This window comes from Microplitis mediator, chromosome 1 (genome assembly GCF_029852145.1).
Source record: "Microplitis mediator isolate UGA2020A chromosome 1, iyMicMedi2.1, whole genome shotgun sequence".
NCBI lineage: Eukaryota > Metazoa > Arthropoda > Insecta > Hymenoptera > Braconidae > Microplitis > Microplitis mediator.
The window spans coordinates 11,421,669-11,448,045 of NC_079969.1; the positions used below are offsets into that span (position 1 = coordinate 11,421,669).

General features: G+C 35.3%; 1 protein-coding gene across 4 annotated transcripts in view; it reads left to right on the top strand.

Moving 5' to 3' along the window:
* The window catches only part of LOC130674123 (probable G-protein coupled receptor B0563.6), a 142,607-nt gene extending 116,618 nt beyond the window's left edge, over positions 1-25,989 (top strand). For all 4 annotated transcript variants that reach the window (XM_057479399.1, XM_057479390.1, XM_057479384.1 and 1 more), the window contains 3 exons: positions 18,930-19,180; positions 19,252-19,539; positions 25,512-25,989. In XM_057479399.1, the coding sequence (XP_057335382.1) occupies positions 18,930-19,180; positions 19,252-19,539; positions 25,512-25,760 (788 nt within the window). In that variant the 3' untranslated portion in view covers positions 25,761-25,989. The remainder of the gene's footprint in view (positions 1-18,929; positions 19,181-19,251; positions 19,540-25,511) is intronic.
* The last annotated feature ends 388 nt before the right edge of the window (positions 25,990-26,377 follow it).

The window sequence follows — 26,377 nt, forward strand, 5'->3', positions numbered from 1 at the left end:
AAAAGAAATATAAAAAGTTTATATAAAAAATATATTTTTTATATAATTTTTGTATATTTTTAAATATAAAAAAAATATATTTTTTGTATATTTTTATACATGTATTTTTTATATATTCTAAGATATATTTTTAATATATTTAAAATATATAAAATATATACGAAAATCGGCCAAAAGTTCCCGCATGGAAAAATACAAATGTGTAAAATATACTCATAAATAAATGTCAAATATAGAAATATATATTTTGACATACATTTTTTTTGCATTAAAATATATGTGCGCATGTATGGTTACATATATGTGTAAATATATGTTTGTGTATAAGACTGCCTATATGTTTGCATATATTCTCATATATAATTCACATGTATTTTACATATACGCCAACATATATTTGTACATATATGTTTATATACACTAATGGAAAAAATCAAAGGATCAAAAAAAAATTCCAAATTTTTGGGTGATTTTCAACAGGCTCTAACTTTGAGAGAAATAGTCGTACAAGAAATAAAAAAAAAGGAAATTGTAACTCCAAGTGTCTACTTTTTGGATAAGAACTTCAAAATTTTTTAGCGTCAGCGGTTTTAGAGTAATCTTAGAAAAACCTGCGACAAAAAAATTTTTAAATTAAAAATTTTTTTTTTTTTTTGGTCTTCGGACGTGAAAAAATTTTTTTTTGCTTAACCACTATGAGCATCGGATACCTTCATTATTCAGCTTTAATTTTTTTTTTTATGGACCTTGATACGTCCACTTCTCGCCGAGATATCGGTCTTCAAATGGAAAAGGATCCTTTTGTCATTGATTATCGATATCTCAAAAACCAATGGTCGCTCAGAAAGTTAATGGTGGGTTTCGAAAACTTAAATAAATTCCCTTCAACGATTGGCCATTGCTTTTTCGAAAAAAAAATTTTTTCCTATCGTCACATGAATTTAAAAATGCAACAAAAAAAGGGCTTTTTGTGGTTTTTTGGAAAATCAAGCGCTGAAACGAAAATATTGTGGAAATCGATAATGTTAACTGTGCATTTTACAGTTGAATATGTCCACAAAAACCCTATAAAGAGCCAGATCAATCCAACCAGCCGTTTATTTGTTTCACTCGATCAAATTTTTGAAGAAATTAAAGGGTCACGTTTTTTGCTCTGAAAAGCTCATAATCTTTAACAAGATGGAAAAAAAAAATTTTCGAAGCTTTGTCCACAATTTTAATGCAGACAGTGCTTAAATTTCCAACAATGAAAAAATTTTTTTTTCAAAACAAAATTTAAAAAAAAAAAATTTTTTTTAATTTACTGACCGAGAGATCAGTAAAATCACGGAATGCAGCGACGTAAACGTGTTAAAAATGATTGGGTGCTGGTTTTGTAAATTTTCTAAAGTTATTAGAAAAAAAAAAATTTATTATGAGCTTTTCAGAGCAAAAAACGTGACCCTTTAATTTCTTCAAAAATTTGATCGAGTGAAACAAATAAGCGGCTGGTTGGATTGATCTGGCTCTTTATTGGGTTTTTGTGGACATATTCAACTGTAAAATGCATAGTTAACATTATCGATTTCCACAATATTTTCGTTTCGGCGCTTGATTTTCCAAAAAACCACAAAAAGCTCTTTTTTTGTTGATTTTTAAATTCATGTGACGATAGGAAAAAATTTTTTATTCGAAAAAGCAATGGCCAATCGTTGAAGGGAATTTATTTAAGTTTTCGAAACCCACCATTAACTTTCTGAGCGATTATTGGTTTCTGAGATATCGATAATCAATGACAAAAGGATCCTTTTCCATTTGAAGACCGATATCTTGGCGAGAAGTGGACGTATCAAGGTCCATAAAGAAAGAAATTAAAGCTGAATAATGAAGGTATCCGATCTTTATAGTGGTTAAGCAAAAAAAATTTTTTCCACGTCCGAAGACAAAAAAAAAAGTTTTTTTAATTTGAAAATTTTTTTGTCGCAGGTTTTTCTAAGATTACTCTAAAACCGCTGACGCTAAAAAATTTTGAAGTTCTTATCCAAAAAGTAGACACTTGGAGCTACAATTTCCTTTCTTTTTATTTCTTGTACGACTATTTCTCTCAAAGTTAGGGCCTGTTGAAAATCACCCAAAAATTTGGAATTTTTTTTTATCCTTTAATTTTTTCAATTAGTGTATTTAGTATATATGTAAAAATTCATGTAAAAATATATTCTTACATATATATAAACATATATGTACAAATATATGTTGGCGATTATGTCAAATATATGTGACTTATATATGAGAATATATGCAAACATATATGCAGTCTTATACGTAAACATATATTTACACATATATGTAACCATATATGCGCACATACAATTTAATGCAAAAAAAATATATGTCAAAATATATATTTCTATATTTGACATATTTTTATGAGTATGGCTTTAGATTAATTTTTTATGAGTTTATTTAGATTAATTTTTTATGAGTTTATTTAGATTAATTTTTTTATGAGTTTATCATCGAATTAACCGTGATGTCCAGTTGGGCAGTGACGGGAGTTGAACCCGGATCTTCGGGATGATGAGTCTCGCGTGTTATCCACTAGGCTATTACTGCTCGTTGGAATCGACTACAATTTCATGATCCATATCTGTTTTATGTAGTGCTATCTGTAACTAATAGCGACTAGAGAACTATAGGATACTGGTGAGGTGAAATTTATTTTTTAAGCAACTCCATCTTTAACTAATAATTACTAGACACCCATTAAAAACTGGTGAGTTACATTTATATTTTTATGTGGCACCATCGGTAGCTAATAGCAGCTGGACAACCATGAGATGCTGATGAGTTACAATTATATTTTTATATAGCTCTATCTATAACTATTAGCGACGAAATAGCCATGAGATACTGGTAAGGTGAATTTTATTCTTCATACAGCTCCATCTCTAACTAATGCTAACTGGACAACCATGAGATGCTGATGAGTTACAGTTATGTTTTTAAGTAGTGCCATCTATAACTATTAGCGACGAGATAGCTATGAGATACTGATGAGTTACAGTTATAATTTTATCTAGCGCCATCTGTAACTATTACTGACGAGATAAACATGAGATGCTGATGAGTTACAGTTATATTTTTATTTAGCGCGACCTGTAAATATTAGCGACGAGATAACTATGAGATACTGATTAGGTAAATGTTATTTTTTGTACAGCTCTATCTGCAACTAATTTTTGTTGAACAACCATGAGATACTAGTGAGTAACAAATATATTTTTATGTAGCGCAGTCTATACTTATTTGAGGTTAGGTTGATAATCGTTCTTATATAGTTTATGCTTATTAATCTGATTATAAATTGGTTATATTGAAAAAAAAATATAATCTGGTAAAGAACCAATCACAAGTCAGCAAATTCTTTTTATATATCACTATCCGTAAATAATAAATAGTGGCCAGCAATGAGTTTACAGTGAGTCATCATTGAATTCAAAACTACCCTATCTATAAATAATTATTTTGAGCCAGCTGTGAGGTAATGATGAGTCAGCGTTTTATTTCAATACAGTGCCATCTAGAAATAATAGATAAAAGCCAGCTATTAGCTTATAGTGAGCTATTTTTTTATTTGAAAACAGTGACATCTATAACCAGTTACTTTGAGCCAGCTGTGAGGCAATGGTGAGTCAAGATTTCATTCTTGTACAGCGCCATCTATAAATAATAAATATTGTTCACTCACGAGATATCGATGAGCTAAAAATATTCTTGAAAAAAAAATTAGCCAACGGTGAGCTCGTTATTAGCTAAACTTGCTAGCTAGTAACGCTGAGCTAGTGACTGGCTCTAAACTCATCGTCATTAGCCAGGATTCTACTCGGGTGAAAGGATTGATTTTTCTATAATTACGCAAGTTTATTGCCAATCGTAACAAAAATTAATTTACTTACAGTAATTTCCGCAAGGTACAATAAACGCAGTCCTGGTTGGAACGCCGGGTATGCAATCCGTGACCACGTGGAATAACGCCGTGTAATACACTGGTTTTATTATTTAAACTTAATATTATTTACTATGCGAGTGACAATTCGTCATGTGACCACGGCACTAGACGGGTGAAAACGGGAACCGCAAGGCTGAGGACGACGAAGACAATTCACATTGCCTCAATATATAAACATATATGTTTGCATATATGTAAATATATATGTTTCCATATAGATTAATATATATGTGAGTGTATATAGCTGTATATATGTTGAGATATATAATTACATATATGTTGATACATATATTTTTTCTCCTCGACGGGCGGAAAGCGTCAACTTTCGTCCCGCTGTGCAAAACGAAGTTGCCGCTTTCCGCCTCCGTCGAGGAGAAAAATAGCATACACTCCTCGGGAAGTAAATAAGAAAGCCTCAGATCACATGTTTGTTGACCTCGGCTTCGCCTCGGCCAACAATTACATGTGATCTGAGACATTTCTTACTTTACTTCCCTCGATGTGTAATATACTATTTTTATAAATTTTTTTCATGGAGGCTACGGTCTGTTACATAATAAAAACCATGCATTTTAGTTTGTAACTTTCATATCTATGCTATTCGGCAGCTTGTCAAAAAATATCGATTTATAAAGACTGTAATTTTCAGTATATCGAGGAAAATACACTCATGCCATGAATTAAAGGAACAGAAAAATTTTAGAAATTTTTTAGTGTTTTTTGCAAGGCTGTAACTTCGTTAAAAATAATCGTATCGAAAAATAAAAAAAGGTGTTTTGTAGCTTGAAATCTCTAGTTTCGACGCATTTTCATCAAATTTTTTTTAGACCTTCAGCCATTGCACAAACATGAGAAATACCGCGAGACAAAAATTTTCTAAATTTTTTCTTTTCTTTGAGAGAGTCCACGGGCTGCAAAAAAATCAAAGAAAATAAAAATTGCAACTTGTTTTTTTGTGATCAAAAAATTTTTTTTGACATTTTTTGGAAGTTTTTTTTTGTCTCTTTCTTGCATTTGCTAAGTAACGAACGCAAAAATTTAAGAAAAGTCGAAAATAAATCATTTTTTCATTTTGATTATGATTACACAATTAAAGGAACAAAACTTGTTCCTTTAATGGTTTGCAAAACTTTGATCAATCCATCCCAAAAAACGGCGCGATTGATCAATTAAAAAATTTGCAAAGTTATTAGGGGTACATTAAGCTATAAAAGTCCCTGGCAACATAATTTTTTTTATCGATATTTGCAGAGTAGCGGTTAATTTACTAAAAAACCAAAAAAGTCATTTTTAACTTCCCGCTAAGAAAATTGTAAATTTTCAGAAATTCGGGAAGTTATTGGTTTCGGTCCAATTTACGAAAATCTAATTTTCATCAGATGTCGACGTTTTGAGGTCCTAGGAAGCTATTCTGACTAATTTCAAGATGATGTACGAGTGTATGTATGTATTTATGTATGTATGTATGTATGTATGTATGTATGTATGTATGTATGTACGTACGTATGTAAATACCTGTATCTTTCGAACGGTTGAATCGATTTTGAACTTTAAGGTGTCATTCGACGCGGCTTGTCAATATCTTGCTGTGAGAAATTGAGCTTGATCGGTAGGGCTCGTTCAGAGATATTCCAAAAATAAAATTTTTTCAAAAATGTTTTTTTTGATAACTTTTAATGTGCTGATGGATTGATTTCAAAATCGACTGGACTCTAGAGCTTCATAAGCCACGTCGAATGCCACCTCAACCATCAAAATCGGTTCATTCGTTCAAGAGAAACCGTTGTCAAAAGAATTAAAAAAAAAAAATTTTTTTTAATTTTTTTGAAATTTCTCAAAAACGACTCGATAAATCGAATCCTAAATTTGATCAGCTTTAGAACTTGATAAAACGCTTCGATTGCCACCTCAACCGTCTCAATCGGTTTATTCGTTTGAGAGATATCGTTGGAGAAAAAATGGTAAAAAACTATTTTTTTCGAAAAGAACGACATACAAAGTGTTTTCGAGCTCAAGGAGCTCGAAAACAGCAGGAAGTTTTAGGGCTGGCCCGCAGGGTCAACCGATAGACAGATTTTTTTTGTACTGACTTCTAATGGATGTTGAAAATAAAAAAATTATATTTTCAAAAAATGATGAAAGGGCCTTGTAGGGAATTTATTCAAGTTTTAACGCCGCCCTTCAATGTACTAAGCGATCATTAGTACTTACAATATCGATGATCAAACTCAAAAGGATCATTTTTCGTTTGAAGGCTGATATCTCAGCGACAATTTATTGTACGAAATTTAAAAAAAAAAATCTGGGCGTCGGTTGGCCCTGCGGGCCAGCCCCGAAACTTCCCGCTGTTTTCGAGCTCAAGGAGCTTGAAAACATCACTGTGAATATAGCTCTTCGAGCTCGAAAATGCTATTACATGCAATCATTTTTTTATGAGCTTTTCAAGATCTAACAAGTAACGTTTTATGCTAGAGGTTAAAAGTTAAGAATCAAAAAAGCATTAATGAAGAAGCGGCTTTTAAATTTTTATTTTCGATTATGTTCTCTGAAGTACATGTACTGAAGTACATGAACGTATGAGGCAAAAATCAATGTCAGTGATCAAAATCAAGATTTGAATGAGTTTCGACTTAGGTCAGAGCAATAATATATGGAATATCCGAGAAAATCATTAAAGACTTGGTTTTTTTCAATTTTTTGCTGACAATATGTTTAAAACTAAGGAACAAGTTACATGACATTATCTGATGATCGAAAGAGACTATATTGAGAAAGAGTTGGTATGATTTCAGACACATTTTAGCACATTATATTTTGATTTATTCGGAAAAAATAACATAAAATGTTATAGATGGCGTCGTTTTCAAGTCAAAAGACGACTCACTGCAAACTGATAGCTGACCATTATCTATGATTTACAAATGGCGCTATATATAAATGTAACACTGACTAATCATTACCTCACAACTGGTTCAAAATGATTATTTATAGATAGCAAAGTTATTCCTTAAATGAAAAATTTATTCAACATCAAGTAGATAGTACGTAACATTAACTACCAAAACTTAATGAAAAAATAAAAAATTAATTACGCTGATATATCGAACATATATTAACAATAACAAATAAAGCACTAAACACATTAAATGACGAATATCTAAATTTAAATCATAGAAATGCAACCAGAAGTAAAAAAAATATTCAAAGACATTAATGTGACTATTACTAAATTATAAAATAATAGATTTATTTATTGTCACTGCTTAACTAAGGAAAATATAAAAAAATATATATGGGACAATAAAGAAAAACGTCACTTACAACAATAGATATAACAGTTGTTTATTTAATAATTTTGACAACATAATTTTACTATATATTTGATAACTTCTCTAAATTCTTGCGAAATTATTTGATATTATTATTTTCTTCAAGTTTCATTGATTACATCGTTGATTGAATTGTATAGCTTTACTTAGTACGGGCAACTGGAATAAATGTTAAAGGTGAACAACAAATGTAAATTAGTTATGAAGTGGTGTTTTTCATTTTCTATCTTATTATTAATGAATTTGTATTTTTTGTAGATGGAACCTAATATGTCGTGTTAATAATTCCAAAAGGAGTCATAATTTTTTATACGCCCTTTTGGTGTTGGTCATATAGTCCAAAAGAGTCTATGAACATTTTTAACTTCCCGCTAAAAAAATCGACGATTTTCGGAAATTTTTTTTTTTTTAGTTTTTTATTGATTTCTCAGAAACGACTCGAACAATCGACTTCAAAATCTAATCAGCTCTAGAACTCAATAAAACGCGTCGATTGCCGCCTCAACTATCAAAATCGGTTGATTCGTTCGTGAAATATCGCGGGCAAAAGAAATGCCAAAAAACGGTTTTTTGCGAATATCTTTAAAACGACTTAACCAAACAATTTCAAAATTTGATCAGCTCTAGAACTCAATAAAACACGTCGATTGCCGCCCAACCATCGAAATCGGTCGATTCGTTCGTGAGATATCGTGGGAGAAAGAAATGCTACAAACGGTTTTTTCGAAAAGAATGGGATATAATAGTATTTTCGAGCTCGAAGAGCTCGAAAATGTACTCCCAACAATGTTTTCGAGCTCAAGGAGCTCGAAAACAGCGGGAATTTTTGGGGCTGGCCCGCAGGGTCAACCGATAGACAGATTTTTTTTATTATTATCAATCATATTGTAGACTTATTGTAAAGCTATAAATCGAATAAATACTTTGAATACCAGAAGAGTTTATAATTCAAATTATTCGCTTTTTTGGTTTTAGTCATTAAAGTTAAAGCCAAAAGAGCGTATAATTTTTTAATTTGGCTTATTGGAAGAATAAACGCGATTTTTTCTTTCGACTTGGCGCATCAATTTGTACTTGCAAACCAATTTTTAGCTCAATCGATCAAAAATTGAATTTTGTAGAAGAAATTAAAGGTCCGAAATCGCGATTTTTACCCATTTTCAGCACTCGAGGAGCCACATGACCGCTGCCTTGATTTAATAAATTTTCTTTAATTAAGACAATAAATGAATCTATTATTTTATAATTTAGTAGTCACATTAATGTCTTTGAATATTGTTCAGTCAAGACCCAATTCGCTACCACCTGAGAACGCCGAGCCTCACCAATAGGTCAGCAGCACCTTCGCTATTTGAACTTACGCGCGAAATCTTGGCCAATGAGGAAATTCCATCATTTGAATAATTAGTTCCAACTTTGAATAAAAGAGTTGCGACATGAAACGCACTCATTGGCTTAAGATTTCTACAATCTACGTGGATTTTCGCTATTGGCTGAAATTTCGTCAGCGTCAGCTATTAATTTTCTGATTGGTCTACCGCTCTGACGTCACAAAGAAACCGTTGTGAGGTTTTTTTTTCGACATTTTTCTTCAATAATTCACAACGTGCTTTTGAACAGTTCACCTCGTGTTCTAAAACCGCTTCGCTTTTATAAATAAGTTTGCATTCGCTACCAGTATTATTGCCGCATTCGCTATACAGTATTCTTACAATTTAAGTGTATATAAGTGTAAATAAATCTATACTTTATATTTTATAAATCTTGAGTAATTTTTGATTGTTAAAATCACCAACACCTGCACCAGATCCAATTAGTACATCCTCTACTTTACATTTTGGTCCTTCGAGCCGGATTTGGTGTGGGTTTTAATAATTAGAAATTATTAAAATTAAAACATCTAAAAAAATTGTGAGAAAAAAAGTGAGTGACCAGTTTTTGTGCAGTGAAATCGCTAAGTGCCGTGGGCATTGCTGAGCACTGCTAGAGTGCTGCCCGTGGTGATCATAATTACACACCGGTGTAATAAAGACAATTAGATTTACGATCGAAAACTTAGCGTCGGTTTTCACTTACCGCGTCCATTTTGTGTGCTACGTTGAAACAAGATGGCCGCCGAAGCCCAAGTCGCTTTACAAATGCAACGCATCGACGCGATGCGCAATATGTCTACCCGCTTGACCGACGCCATTTTCGCTACCCAAGGTGCACCCGCTATTGATGCTGAACTTACTATTCTAGAAAGTTCACGGACTCTTGTCAAAAAAGGATGCCTCCACGACCGCTTGGAAATGGTTTATTATTCGCTGCACTAACCTCATCGATTCATTAGGACGCTACATCGATGAATTCGCTTATTGAGGCACCGCTTCTCGCCAAGGTACCGAATAGTTCCGATTTCGATACCTTTGACAGAATTTGCTAACTCTTTCTGCTTTCAGTTAACACAATCGCTATCAATTGATCTCTTACTCGCTACCGCGCTTGTCAAGTTGAATTCGCTATCAGGAAGTACATGTACTGCCCGTGTACTTATTGATCAAGGATCGGAGTTATCCTTTGTGACGCATTCGCTAATCAAGAAGTTGGATATACCGCTAAACAAGGCAGCTATACCATTACGAGGGATTGGTAATGTGTCAGCTGGAAATTCACTTGGATCATGCCAGGTGTCGCTGCATTCGCTACATAGTTCCGCTTCTATTACTATCCAAGCTCATGTGCTTGCTCTATTGACGGTGAACTTGCCGTCATTCACGCTAACTATCAAGAAATGGCCGCATATAATTGGCCTTCAACTCGCTGATCCAGACTTCTTAACATAACGACCTATTGACATCATTCTGGGTGCAGCACCAGCTGCTCACATAATCAACGCTAAAATAAGGAAGGGTAACGAGACTGACCCAATCGCTCAGTCAACAACGCTTGGCTGGATCATTTATGGGTCTGTGGACACCGCTACATCGAAATTGACAGTTTACGGTCATCATGTTATTGTTGATGACCAACTACAAGACTTGCTGAGCAAGTTTTGGTACCAAGAAGAGCCACAGATAGAATTCGCTACACGCTACACTGAAGAAGAAGACGAGTGTGAACAACACTTCGTCAACACACACTATAGACAGTCTGATGGTCGATATGTCGTTCGCTTGCCGCTTAAATCTTCGCCAAGTCAACTGGGTGACTCGCTACGAGCCGCACAATACGCTATACTACGTTTTCGCAACCGATTGGATAAGGATCCAGTATACAGGAAATTGTACTTCGATTTCTTGAAAGAATATGAAGACTTGGGACACATGAGGCGAGTAAAATTAAAGGATTTACCACCGAACAGCTACATGTTGCCTCATCATGGGGTCCTGAAAGAACAGAGCACTACCACCGAGCTCAGAGTGGTATTTAATTGATCATGGAAAACAACATCGGCGTATCAGTCAACGAGATACTTCATGTGGGTCCCAAGATACAAGTTGACATCAGTGACGTACTTATTCGCATCCGCTGCCATCGCTATTTATTCGCTACTGACGTAACTAAAATGTTTCGTCAGATTGCAGTTGACGAGGCAGATCATCATCTACAGTGCATACTCTGGTTTGACGAAGACGACATCCCAACAGTATTTGCACTCGCTACAGTCACGTATGGAACAACATCAGCTCCATATCTCGCTGGGAGAGCACTTTTACAACTCGCTGAAGATGAAGGAAATAAATTTCCGAAAGCTGTTGAACCGCTAACAAATACCCGCTACGTTGATGACATCTATGGAGGCGCAGATGAACTCGCTGAGGCAATTGAAGTTGCTCTCGATACAAAAAATATGTGTGCCGCAGGATGCATTCCGCTTGCAAAATGGGCAAGTAATTCAACAGAATAACTGTCTCAAGTCGCTCCAGTCGAAACCCAAGAAGATACACCACGCGAACTTGGGGATACTACCGTAAAAGTGTTCGGGTTAACCTGGAATTCTACTCAAGATAAATTCCAATTCGGTTATTCGCTACCAGAAGCATCTCCAACTACTAAACGCACAATTTTATCTGAAATTGCTCGCTTGTTCGACCCGCTTGGGTTTTTGGCACCCATCATCGTAAGAGCCAAAATGTTCATGCAGAAGCTGTGGCTGCAGAACTTCGATTGGGATGCTACGCTATCACCGTTGCTTCTTCAAGAATGGAATTTGTTTCGAGATGAACTACATCAGATCTCGAAGATTCAGATACCTCGCTGGAATCATGTAAGAACTGGTGTATCAATTGAACTACATGGATTCTCTGACGCTTCTCAACTCGCTATGGCTGCTGTCGTCTACTTAAAGGTTACTGACGCTACTGGAAGCTCCAATATTTCGCTAGTGTGTGCCAAAACACAAGTTGCACCACTGAAACCAATATCTATACCAAGAATGGAGCTCAATGCCGCTGTATTACTCGCTCAACTGGTACTCTACGTGAAGAAGGTCTTGAAGCTTGAAAATGTACCAATTTTCATGTGGACAGACTCCGCTGTATCCTTAACGTGGATACGAAACAACCCCGCTAGATGGAAAGTCTACATTCGCAACAGAGTTACCAAGATACAAGAATCGCTACCAAGTGTCAACTGGGATTTTGTTCCTGGGAAACTTAACCCAGCTGACTGCGCTTCAAGAGGTTTAACAGCAGCCAAACTAGAACAGCATTCGCTATGGTGGACGGGACCTAAGTGGCTCAGTCAATCAAAAGAAAACTGGCCATCTTTTGACATCCCTACTCAGACGGTATCACACCTTGAAGAACGTCCAGGTCTGGTTTTTACCATCTTCAAGGCAGATTCACACCCGCTACATACGCTATTGGACAAATTCTCTAAGTTGTCACCACTACTTCGCACGCTTGGAATCTGTCTTCGTGCCATCGCTAAATTTAAAAAAGTGCCACAGTCCACACTGGCCACACCACTCTTTACAGTTGACCTGGAACTCGCTAAGATTTTGCTGATCAAGTATACGCAAAGTCAGTATTATTCGCAAGAGCTGAAACTACTGAAAGATGGTGATTCGCTACATCGAAATCATCATCTCGCTAAATTGATTCCCTACGTCGACTACAATGGAGTACTCAGAGTCGGCGGTCGCTTGAAGAATTCGCTACTGGATGATGATCAAAAAAATCCAGCTATTTTACCACGATCATCACGCTTAAGTACGCTACTCATAGAACATTCGCACCAAAAAACATTCCATGGGGGAACTCAATTGACACTCGCTGATCTACGGAGATCTGTCTGGATAGAAGGTGGGCGTGTTCCAGTCAGGTCTCATATTCTTCGCTGCGTCGTGTGCACGAGACATAGAGGTGTTCGTGCACAACAACTAATGGGACAATTGCCATCCGCTCGTGTAAGACCATCTAAAGCATTCTTGCACACTGGAATAGACTACGCTGGGCCAGTGACACTAAAGACTTTCCAAGGTCGAGGTGCGAAAACCTATAAAGGTTGGATCGCTGTCTTCGTATGTCTCGCTACGTCCGCTATACATATCGAAATTGTCACCGACTATTCTACTGACGCTTTCGTCGCAGCATTCAGAAGATTTACTAGTAGGAGAGGCGCCTGCAGTACCCTATACTCGGACTGTGGTACAAATTTTGTAGGAGCAGACGCCACGCTAAAGAGAGAATTCGCAGCAGGATCAAAACAGCTACGGGAACTTCAGTATCTACTCGCTACAGATGGCACAGACTGGAAGTTCAACCCGCCAAGTGCTCCCCACTTTGGTGGCAAGTGGGAAGCAGCCGTCAAGTCAATCAAGTTCCATCTTATTCGAACTATTGGTGAATCGCTATTGACTTACGACCAACTCGCTACAGTTTTAACACAGATTGAGGCTGTGTTAAATTCAAGACCGATCGCTCCGCTATCCGAAGATCCTGCAGACTTAACCGCTTTGACTCCTGGACACTTTCTCATCGGCGAGCCTCTAATCGCTGTGCCAGGACCTTCGCTACTGGAAAACAACACCGCTACGTTGTCACGCTGGCAACAATTACAACAAATGTTCCAGACATTTTGGACAAGATGGTCGTCTGAATACTAACAACGACATCAATCAATATCGAAGTGGCATCATCCATCTAATATCATCAAAGTGGGCTCATTAGTCCTGCTGACTGATGAAAGGTTCCCACCATCAAAATGGCCACTCGCTAGAGTACTCGCATTACATCCAGGACGAGATGGGTTGACTCGAGTCGTCACCCTGAAGACCGCTACCACTGAACTTGTTAGACCAATCGCTAAACTGTGCGTGCTGCCAGTTCACTCTCCAGACGACAATCCTGTCGACACCGTCGCCAGCGCTGGGGAGAATGTTCAGTCAAGACCCAATTCGCTACCACCTGAGAACGCCGAGCCTCACCAATAGGTCGGCAGCACCTTCGCTATTTGAACTTACGCGCGAAATCTTGGCCAATGAGGAAATTCCATCATTTGAATAATTAGTTCCAACTTTGAATAAAAGAGTTGCGACATGAAACGCACTCATTGGCTTAAGATTTCTACAAGCTACGTGGATTTTCGCTATTGGCTGAAATTTCGTCAGCGTCAGCTATTAATTTTCTGATTGGTCTACCGCTCTGACGTCACAAAGAAACCGTTGTGAGGTTTTTTTTTCGACATTTTTCTTCAATAATTCACAACGTGCTTTTGAACAGTTCACCTCGTGTTCTAAAACCGCTTCGCTTTTATAAATAAGTTTGCATTCGCTACCAGTATTATTGCCGCATTCGCTATACAGTATTCTTACAATTTAAGTGTATATAAGTGTAAATAAATCTATACTTTATATTTTATAAATCTTGAGTAATTTTTGATTGTTAAAATCACCAACACCTGCACCAGATCCAATTAGTACATCCTCTACTTTACAAATATTTTTATTACTGGTTGCATTTATATGATTTAAATTTAAATATTCGTCATTCAATATGTTTAGTGCTTTATTTGTTATTGTTAATATATGTTCGATATTTCAGCGCAATTAATTTTTTATTTTTTTATTAAGTTTCGGTAGTTAATGTTACGTACTATCTACTTGATGTTGAATAAATTTTTCATTTAAGGAATAACATTTTACTTATGCAATTTTTTTTTTCTTCTAATAATTTTTTTTTTCATCTGTTTCAGACCAATACATCATGAGAAATTTTAAATAAATAAAAAGTTTAACACAAATGCTCTTTTAAATTTTTTTTTTAAATCGTTATCAAAATAAAAAGTGATGAAAACATATTATTTTTATTTTAAAAATTAATTTTTCTTTACTTTATATTTGAATTTTTTTTCATTTTCGTTATCGATTTTCCGAATAGTCTTATCTATGTATTACTTTATTATCGACAATCTTTTTTATCTGTGGATTATTGAGTACAGTTCTCTTTGAATATAGAAGACTTTGAGTAAACTTAATGTGGATGAGATGATTATAAATATAGATTGGAGTACAGTTGTCATTGAATACGTTTGTCACTGAGTATAGATGTCGTCTTTGTGCTTGAATAAAGAAATTTTGAGTAGAGTTGAGTATTCGCCTCTCATGGTTGTCTAGTTAACATTAGTTACAGATGGAGCTGTATAAAAAATAAAATTCACCTCGCCCATATCTCATGGTTATCTTGTCGCTAATAGTCACAGGTGACGCTGCATAAAAATATAAATGTAACTCACCAGTATCTAATGGGTGTCCAGTAATTATTAGCTATAGATGGAGCTGCTTAAAAAATAAGTTTCACCTCATCAGTATCTTATAGTTGTCTAGTCACTATTAGTTACAGAGAGCACTGCATAAAACATATATGGATCATCAAAATGTAGTCGATTCCAACGAGCAGTAGCAGCCCAGTGAATAACACGCGAGACTCATCATCCCCAGGATCCGGGTTCAACTCCCGTCACCGCCCAACTGGACATCACGATTAATTCGATGATAAACTCATAAAAAATTAATCTAAATACAAATTGTAAAGCCAGTGTAAAAAAAAAAAAAAAATTTTTTTTTTCCCTCCAATTTTCGAGTCATCATGAACTCATATTTTTTAGCTAGCCACTGGCTACTTTTCATATCTTGTCATTAGCTCATTTTTTTTAGCCAGCGATTAGCTATTTATAATTGCACACTTACTACCTCATTGTTTTAACCTAGTTATTGGATATACGTTTGAATCATCCACTGGCTTGTTTTGATCAGTCAGCCATCAGCTAAGATGGCGTTACATAGTGAGGTTATGGCTGGCCAATTGTATTAGGCAGTGATGAGGTATAACTAAAATCTGTTAGCTGCGGGCTGGCCACCTATGAGTTTTAATTCTACTCGGGTGACGGTATCGCATCAAGTACTCTACTAGTTGAGCTATCCGGTACTATACTATATTCCTTCTAATTGGATCTATAACTTATTGAGCCTCATCGTCCATCGTACGGTAACCCTAGTAAAAATAAACGAGGGCTGCCTCGTTTTAAATTAGGCGCTAGCTAGCGAAATCGAGGCAGTTCTAGAGATTGTGCGCCACCTATAATTAAGAAATTGGCATAGCATACGCCTATATATTGTCCACGTCAATGTATATTTATGTTTACATAAAATACTGATTAACCTCTAATTCATTATTAAACATTTCTAAGCAGTGTAATAAAATATAATAAGAACTGCATAATTCAATAAATTTCCCATAAATGAATTTATTTATAATTTATTGTTATTATAATATGATAGTTCAATAAATAACATAGTTTGAAAATTAATATCTGAAAATGGAGAAGAGACTTGACATTATTGTAGAACTCCGATTGTGGGCAATGAAACCAAATACTGCGGATTGTCACTTAACTGAGTTATTAAAAATTTCATAGTCTGGAGTATTAATTTGATGTGTCTTTTAAAGGGGAAAAAATGCCGAATGCTGATGAAGTTTAATTTAATTTAAAAATTAAAAAATTTTAAAAATATTTAGTATTTACAAAATATTTTAGTACTTTTCTTAAAAATTATAATTTTATAATGAAAAATAATTTATTGAATTAAATACAATAAAAATGATGATTACTAAGCCATAAAAATTAGTAGTAGCTATAAGTAAAAATCAGAATGTTCATTAAAATTTAAAAACTATTTGATGTGTTTAAAGTATATCAGTATACATTTGTCAAAATTTATAAATTTTATAATAAAAAATAGTTTATTGAATTTATACTTTGCAGTTTGAATTTATTAAATTATTAAAAAGTATTTTTATTATATAAATTTATGTTCATTTCATCAAGTAATTAATGTTGATTGGTTTAATTTATTTATATTAATCTTAAGCATTAATAAATTTATCATTATCAAGTCATTTATTTGATTTTGTAGTTTTAATAATTATTTTGAATATTTAAATATATAACCTAAAACATTGAAACCGCTAATGACATTTAAAATGCCGCCATTTTGGATTTAGACAATCTCTAGCGAAACTGGCCAGGCGCTAGCCACTGCCTCGTTTTTATGCTAGCTAGCACCTTGTTTAATTCTAGCGAAACTGGCGAGGCGCTAGCCAGCGCCTCGTTTTCATTTTTACTAGGAAATACACCAATTTTATATAGTGGAAACCTAAACATACAAACTTTCTCAATACGACAATTTATAGATAAATTGAGATAAATGTAGATAGCCCGAACTGGGAATCGAACCCAGACGATGTCAGTATCGCGCCGAGTACTCTACCAGTTAAGCTATCCGGTACTATACTATATTCCGTTAAATTTGATCTATAACTTATTGAGCCACACCGAACACCAATAAAGCTCGGGAGCTCGAAAATTTATTCACAACAATACTTTCGAGCTCAAGGAGCTCGTTAACAGCCGGAAGTTTTGGGGCTGGTCCGCAGAGTCAACCGATAGACCGATTTTTTTTTATAGTGACGCTTCAGGTAATTATTTATTAATTAAAATTTATTAATATACTGTAAGAAGAGTAATAGATTAGTAGTGAAACGAAGCAGCGGAAAAATTTTCAATTATATTTTAATAGTATATAACGGTAGACCTTAGCTACTTCATGTCCAGTAGCCACGAACCACAGTTGATTAATTTCCCCGAATAAATTCAATTTTATTAATTAATTATCGTAAATATAAATTTAGATGTTCTGCTTGCTGGTTCTAAAATCGGGAAAAATTGATGTAATCTCGGCCCTGATTAAAAATATTGATTGAAAAGAATTGAGAAGCGGTCACTCCATGCAAACTGTATATCTATATATACAAACAAAAAAATTGAAATCAATTGAAATTATTGAAAAGAATTCGAATTTCATCACTTTTAATTCTTTTCAATCAATATTTTTAAACAGGGAGGAGTAGGTCTACTCGTTCTGACCGGACACGCGGCTGAAAGAAAATTCTTATTCTATGTGACGCTGGTGATGAAAGAAATTTAATTGGTAGAGACTCAATAATATTTTATAATTTTTATTTAACCAAGATCCCAAATGTACAACGAAAATTTCCCCTTTTATTATATAATTTCATTTATTCAATAAATATGTGCGTACATCAGTAAATTAATTTATGGTTTCGATGCGCGAAGGCTTATCGGACGTGGTGGGATTGAATTTATTAATAATAAAATTTCGCGCTACGTTGAAGGGAGAGAAAAGGAATTGTAATCCGTAGATCTATATAAAATTTGTTTAAACTTATCAGAATCTTGATCTGCTTACTGACGATACTGGTCGACGATTCTTCTCGGCTTGGTCCTGGTGATGTTGGTGTCCAATAGGTTACTCGGGCTCCTGGGATCAGCGTCGGCAGGTTGTCACACACGAAGAAAAACCACACCACTCACTTTATACACTTTGGTTTTTTTTATTTGACCAGATAAACTAACTTTAGATGTAATGTTTAATTGGGTGTATCAAAGCAACACCACGTATATAAATTAACTAGGTAAATTCAAATAAACTATGAAAGAACCAAGCGGAAGGTTTTCGTATCACTTATGATAAGTTAAATAAATTTAGTTTAATATATCAAAAGAAAAGTTCTAACAAATAATTACTTGAGCAGAAAGAATTTTGCGTTGGTGCGTTTTCGCTAACCGAACTCAAGTGTCCGTCTCGGGTCAGTTCTCTGGGCCACCAACCTGCGTTGACCCCACCTAATTATGCGCAGGGACTAATTTGCGGTCCCATGCTGCGCGAAATCATCCCCCAAATTCTAACGCAGAGACTAGACTGCTGCACTTGACTCTCAGAGCAAGAAGAGAGAGAGGGAGAGAAAATAATTGAAGCGAGAGAGCCACACTCTCACGTCTTACGCTTATTGCACGGTTACAAGTATTTCAGATTATTTTAACATTTCCGGTAAAAAAAATGCGCGGAAACTCTGCGCATGTATACAGTGCGCATGCGCGAAAAAAATTTTTAAGCAAAGCACTCTTCAACACCTATCAAAAATATAATGTTTTAGTTTATCCTACCTTTACCTCTATCAATACAAAATACAAAAAAATCCGTAATCTTTTCTTTTGTCAATTTTAATCTTTTATTACATGAATTGTTTTACTTAATAATTGATTAGGTGTGGGAGTCATGATGCTGTTGGCTTTAACAATTGAGCGCTATGTGAGCGTATGTCATCCAGGTCAATACGCACGTCCGTTATGTGGACCTCCTTATTTCACAGTCAGTTTGATTCCACTTGCAACCTTTCTTGTTTATCTTCCTAGCGTATTTAAAGGAGAGGTTATAACTTGTCTATTATCATCGGGTGAATCTATTATTTACCAAAAACGTGACAATTTATCATTTATGCATTCAATATTTTATCAAGTAAGTTAAAATTGTTATTGCCATTATTACTAGTATTTGTATTGAAATTATTTATTCTATCTTTATTTCAGATATACAAAGTTATCCTTGAGGTTGTATTTAAAGTAGCGCCAACAATACTACTTGCAGGATTTAATTTGCGGATAATGATTGTGTACAGAAAATCATGTGAAAGAAGACGAAAAATGACATCTCGAATCATGAACAGTGGTGATGATGATTCGAGATCTTTCGCAGAAGAACGTCGCCTTGTCTTACTTCTCAGTAGTACCAGTATTCTTTTTCTCATTTGTGTTAGTCCAATGGTTATATTAAATGTAACTTTGAGCGAGAGTAACTTGACTTTATATCCTTATCAGGTAAGGATAAATCAATCGTGCTTAAATAATAATATTTTATACATTCCGTATAAATGAGTATCAAACATACCTGGGAAAATAAAATTTACATATAATTATATATGAGTTTTAAAAAAGTGACTAATGGTCTAGAAGTGGGGTCCACATATTTTTCAAAGTTCTAAGTGCTTACACCTTAAAGATCTATAATTAAACTTTTTCCACGTATTCAGCTACACGGCGGATTAAAATTTCTGTATGTGTTTTTGTCTTTAACCCTTCAGCACCCGCGTTAGAGCAACGTAAAACATCACCCGCGTGATGAGAGAAAGTCTCACGCTTCGGCGCACCGTAAATTTTAAGTTAAATAAAACAAAAATATTATGCACTTTCCTAGTTATGATGTAATTATAATTTATTTGAATATTTAGCTTATTTTTATTTTTAAATTTTCTATAATGTACTTGTGTTTTAACTTTTTAATTTTGTAAGTAATGACAGATGTAACGGCTGAAAAAAATGTCGGTGATTGCCGAAAAGATTCGGAACTTTCCGAACTGAGCCGAACCGTATTAATTTTTACGCCTTACTTTACTCGCGTGATGAGAAAAAGTCTCATGACTTTTTCAAATAAATCTTTTAAAAATATTTTTTATGTTCGATATAATTTTCAAATTTCAAAATCATAAAAAGCATGAAATTTTATTAAGATAAAAAAAATTTCACTAGGTCATTCCATTTGAAATTACTTTGAAAAAAATATTCGAAGTGAACTGTGAGAAAAAAACTCATAGCGCGGGTGCTGAAGGATTAACACTAGATATCTATTCAAACCTTGCAATCAAAGGACGGTGGTGATCTATGGGTATAACTAAGAGTTAAAAAATTTTTTAACTCTTGTAATAGTGAGAATCGGCATATTGTTGTTATTTCAATACTTTTAAGGTGTCTAACAGCTCACCTAACATTTTGTTGCAAGTAGTTTGGACGGTATCCGCCTCCCTTTGCTGGTATAGTGCCTGGCTGAAGCCCACAACACCGTTTTACGCCGGCGTGTACTAGTAAGAGATGTAGTCTAAGGCAAGAGTGCGTTAACATAGCCTTACTGACGAATCCGTTAATGTACTCAGGACAATACTATAAACATTATGGCAAATAGGCAAATACCTTAAGTTTTGGTGGTTGACTTGAGAGTCAATACACAGAATGACAAGTAAAGTATGTCATTTAGTGCAGTGTGGCATGGAATTGAAAAGTAACTTTCTGTGGCTTAAATAACACCTAATTAAGTACATGTATCTTCAATCCGCCGACAAATGATAGAGAATGAAATTGGTTTCAAGGCAATTTGACTATATTTGGATTTTTGCTTGATATAAACAGGTGGATCCCCGATTATAGACCATTACCAAAAAGTGACTCACACAAAATTTTATTATTAATATGGTCCTATAAAAACTTGTATGGCTTGATAAAGTTTTATATAGTCATCTAAAGTCTTATATAATAATATTCGATGACCCTGGTGGATCTGATTTAATCATATTTATCTATGTACTATAAAAATTTTATGACTGCATAAGCTTCTGTATAATCATGCACTGTAAAAAATCACCGGGGTAAGTTCAAGCGGTGTAGGTGTTAAAATTATCGGTGTTAAATTTACCCTCGAAAGCGGTGTGAAAATAACGCCGCCAACGGTGTAAATATTCTGTACCGGTGTTAAAATAACGCCGCCGCCGGTGTAGATATTCTTTACCGGTGTTAAAATATTTTACTTTGTGAATATTTTTACTTACTCGATCACTATACTTGTTAATAAATGATATTTTTTATTAATTTTCATAAAGAACTGACATTTTTTGTGTTTTATAATCTTCAAAGTTAATACTCCAAGCAAAAAACTAGGAAGACCATTAATTCAACAACTAAGACTCAGAGAACGGTCGAACTCCCTGGGGGCTATTGACGGGCTATTAACTGGAATTAAAAGAGGGAGAGAAATATCAGACGCCCCCGCAGACAATCAAAAACCAACAAAGCGCCGTAACCCGCCGTCAATCATCCCACCCAAAAAATCGTCTAATTCAAACCCCAAGATGGATCAAGACAGAAACCAACCTCCAGCATTGCCAGACTTCTCATCCATCCCCAGCCACGATTCTTTCAAATGGTTAGCTGAACAATTTGTATCATTGGTAGAAGCAAATCATACGCAGTTCTCACAAATAAGGAAAACCATCAGCCAAACGTCACAATCAGTTCAGAACCACCTGCAATCATTAGATAAAAAGTTCACCGACTTATCCAATGAAGTTAAGGCGGTAAAAGCCGAACATGAGGAACTTATGCAACGATTGGAAGCCGCAGAATCGGGTAAGTGTGGTTCCAACAATCTTAACCTTGAAAACACACTGAAACCGATTATTTCCAGACTTGAAGCAGCGGAAAAAAAGATTGAATCCAGTTCCAGCAACAGCACAAATGCTGAAGTAATATCCCAGATCAATAGACTCTCCAGATCGGTTGATATCCAAGAGAGCAGAGCCCGTAGAAATAACATAATAATAAAGGCAAAAAAAGCTTCCCCACGTACAACACTGCTATATATTGGAACTGTCATAGTATAGAAAACTGTAACAACCTACCAATTTCCAACGATACCTTCTTTATTGGGCTCACAGAAACATGGCTTACCTCACCTTTAACTTTAAATAAGTCCCCGGGACCAGACGCAATCTTAAATGAACATCTTCAGCATCTACCACTTTCCTGGATCAACTATATAAAAGAACTGCTAAACAAGATATGGAACACCGCACAAGTTCCTCACGCTTGGCCTTCAGCACTAGTTACGCTGATCTTTAAAAAAGGAGTGCAGGTTGACCCTGCCAACTATAGAGGTATAGCTCTACTTAACAACCTACTTAAACTTTTCACAAGTCTGCTCCATAAAAGAATAGACACCTGGATGGAAGCCTGTAGTATTGTCCCCGAAGAGCAAGCCGGCTTCAGGAAGGGTCGAAGCTGTCTAGACTAGATATTTACCCTCATAACAGCACTCCAAACGAAAATTAGGCTCAACGGCAATGCGGTGTACTGCAAATATATAGACTTCCGCCGAGCTTTCGACTCGGTACCCCATCATTTATTATGGAGGAAACTCTCCAAGATTGGAGTCAGTGGAAGGTTGATACGCACTGTTCGAGAGGTTTACGAGCAGGCAAACATCAAATTACGGATAGAGGGAAACTTTTCTAGAGTCTTTGAAGCCACGGAGGGCGTGCTGCAGGGGGACAAACTTAGCCCGGCACTATTCATATTATATATCTCTGATATAATATCCTTCTTCCAGGAAAAAGGTATAAAAGGCTTAAGTATTGGCCTGAGGACTCTAGTAGCACTACTGTTCGCGGACGATGCAGTCATTTTCGCTACATCTCTTATAGAAACCACAAAAATCCTAGCCGCACTTGAAGAGTACTTCGATGAGAACAAACTCACGGTACACACAGGTAAAACTGAAGTCATGGTTTGCCGCTCTTCCGGCAGGATTAGACGCAGGGAAGAAACGCATTTTACTACAAGGGTCAACCCATTAAAACCACCTCGAAATACAATTACCTGGGAACGATGATAGATAGTGCAACCAAGGGTAGCTCGGCAGCGGAGGCGGTGCTACGCAAAGCTAAAATCGCGACAGGCACTGCGTGCTCTACCCTAAGTAAAGCAAAATCAGACTCTTGGGCACCCAAAACTAAACTATTTTACAGCCTCGTCGCCCCAACTGTACTCTACGGAATCGAAGCATGGGGACTGGACCACCTCGATACTGTTAATAAGGCTCAAGACGACTTCTTCAGAACAATCCTGTTACTTCCCAGGAACACACCTGGATATATGATCAGACTGGAAACGGGTATCACACAACTCTCCGTGTTGGCAATCAGTCAAATGTGGAACTGGATAATAAGAATTCTTAAGATGGGTGAAGATCGATGGCCTAAAATCTGCCTCATCTATCTAATAAACTTAGCAAACAACCCAGCTTGCAAGACCCAGTTTAACTGGGTCGCTAAATTCAAAAACATTCTAAAAGAAGTACCGGTACCAGATATGTTCGCCAACCTGGACCCGAAATTCTGGGAAAAGCACCAACCCACATTTTTAGACGCAATTAATAATAGAGCTAAACGACTCGACTACGAAAAATACCTCCGATCATCTTCACTTCAATCGCAGCTGTTCTGGTGTCAAAGCTTGGGTACACCGAGATACTTAAAAATCCGATGTCCGATAAATCTTTCCCGTATGGTCACTCAACTTCGACTCGCCAATAAATATGTTTGTTGCATTACATGCCTTGGGTACAGACTCTACCTCTCTCCCAGTTTGCCATGCAAATCATGTGGAGACAGCCTTGAAACAGTCGAACACATCATAACAAGTTACCCAACTCTGGAGGATCTAAAAGCCCGCCACTTCAAAAGTGTTATCGAAACTTATTCCCTCAACCTCCACCTGCTCAAGATCCTAAACATCTACTCAAAAAATGAAATGGAAAACCTGGCCCGGTTTCTGGTAGTCATCAACCGTCGTACCCTTCACTCCGAAACATGATCTATTCGACTACCTCTGCTTAATCACACACCTGTATTACTATCTCTATAATTTATTACTTGCCTAGCATGCGCACCTCATCCATGTTACATGAGAGTTTTAACTAAATACAATGTATATACCTCTCCAAAAACACGTATATATATAAATAAATAAATAAATACTCCAAGCAGACGCAATTGACCCCGCTTTAACACCTGCATTACTCCACTTTTACACCTGTTACCCCGCTTTTACACCGGGTTTACTCCGCTTTTACACCGGTTACCCCGCTTTAACACCGGTATTTTTAACACCGGTGTATTACTCCTCCTACACCGGTGTAATTTCATTTTTACACCGGGCGGAGTTAAAACGAGTCCATTTTTAACACCGCTCTTTTTACAGTGTATAAGTTCTTATATGATTATGCATGACTTTTATATATTTTTTATACGAACATATTGATGGCTAAATTTTCAAGCGTCGTGATCAACACTTAAACTCATTAGACATTTTTACTGCAACTGGTTTATTAATTTAGTTCCTGAACGCGCAATCATTGGAAATACAAGCGACTTTGTTATACTTGTTGGTACAGGATGTGTATGATATAATATGTTTTTGAATGAAATTCTCAAAGAGTGTCCTGTAATGTATCTACAGAGAACAACTTTGCACAAGCGCTAATCATCTGAGACATTAGGTTAATTAATATAGCATCGTTACTCTAAATCTTTTTAAAAATAGAAAATGTTTTTTTTATCACGGAACCTTTTTTTCATTTTTGTTGAATAGTGCTAGTAATTTGTATCATATAGATTCTACAGTCTTGTTGTAACGCTTTTTGAATGAATAAAACTAAGATGCTTATGACATTACTATACTCAAGCAATCAGTTATTATTACTAGCTGGATTATATATTTTATTTAGCACTAATCTACTTATGCGTTTTTCGTCACCTAAGAAGTGTTGTTAAATTTACGGTGAGACAGAAGAGCGCATGTAGCGGTTCACATTTAAATTACTACGTGACAAGTTGAATACGCAAATAGCTATTTGTCGAACAAGAAAGTAAGCTACTTGGTACTTACGCTGCACGGTCAATATACAATTATGTGTAATGCATAAAACGTAAACTATCTTATGATAGCTAAAGTGCAAAATCTTTAACTCTTGTCTCTACGTTCATTAAATACATGCCTTTAGATCTTGCGTATGTACATGCGACTGATGTTAAAGAGATAGCGCTTGAGACACAATTACTAACAAACTCCATTTAACTTGTAGTGTACTATAAAGGTGCTCTACGTAGAAACTGTACATGGAATTCTTTGAGCATGAGTTACAAGAAATTATTTTTTGTCAAAAATAAAATTTTTTATCTTTGTAGATGTTTCGTGCTTTGGCTAACCTACTCGAAATTACCAATTACTCAATTACATTCTACATTTATTGTTTATTTTCTAAGGATTTTCGTAATACACTTATTCAAACTATTAAGTGGCCATGGTGTAAAACGGCACAAAATAGACATAGGTTGCCAATGAAGAGATCTCTTAATCCTAGACCAACAATCACTACAACACCACCAACTACTACCGTTGCCACTCCTGGACATGTACCACGTGCGAATGTGTAGTTGTCGCCCAACGAATATCATTCGGTGATAATTAATGATAGATATTAATGAACGAAACAGTTATCTACAAATAAAAGAAAAGAATTGAAATTGTGATTTAAAAATTTTAAACTGTCTAGAATATGTACCTGGTTTATTTACATATTTTCCAAATAGATTTGTTACAGAGAAAGCTTTAGTTTACCAAAACATTTTGTAAGCTCTTCATATATATTATTAAATTGTATTTACATGCATAATAAGTTTTACATAAGCCAATCATTTTATTTTAATCCTTTAATTCTAATTCATGCCTTTATTCTTAGATGTGTGAGAAAACATATCCCTTGAGAAATTAAATCTTGCTAGATATATTTCTTACATGCAGTTGAAATATTTAAGCTTTTTTTTTTATTTACCGACTATGATGGATATTATGTTATTTATTCTAGTCTAAGATCTACACAGCACAAAAGGGAATTTTGAACCAAGATTTAAAAAGTCTTCGAAATTTTTTTCTTCAAACAAGCGAAATTTCTTACTTTACATTTAGATCAAAAAATTATTTCCTTCGCGGAAGACATCATTTTCTTAGTATGAAACATAAATTCTTTAAGCCAAAAAAAAACTTTCTTGGT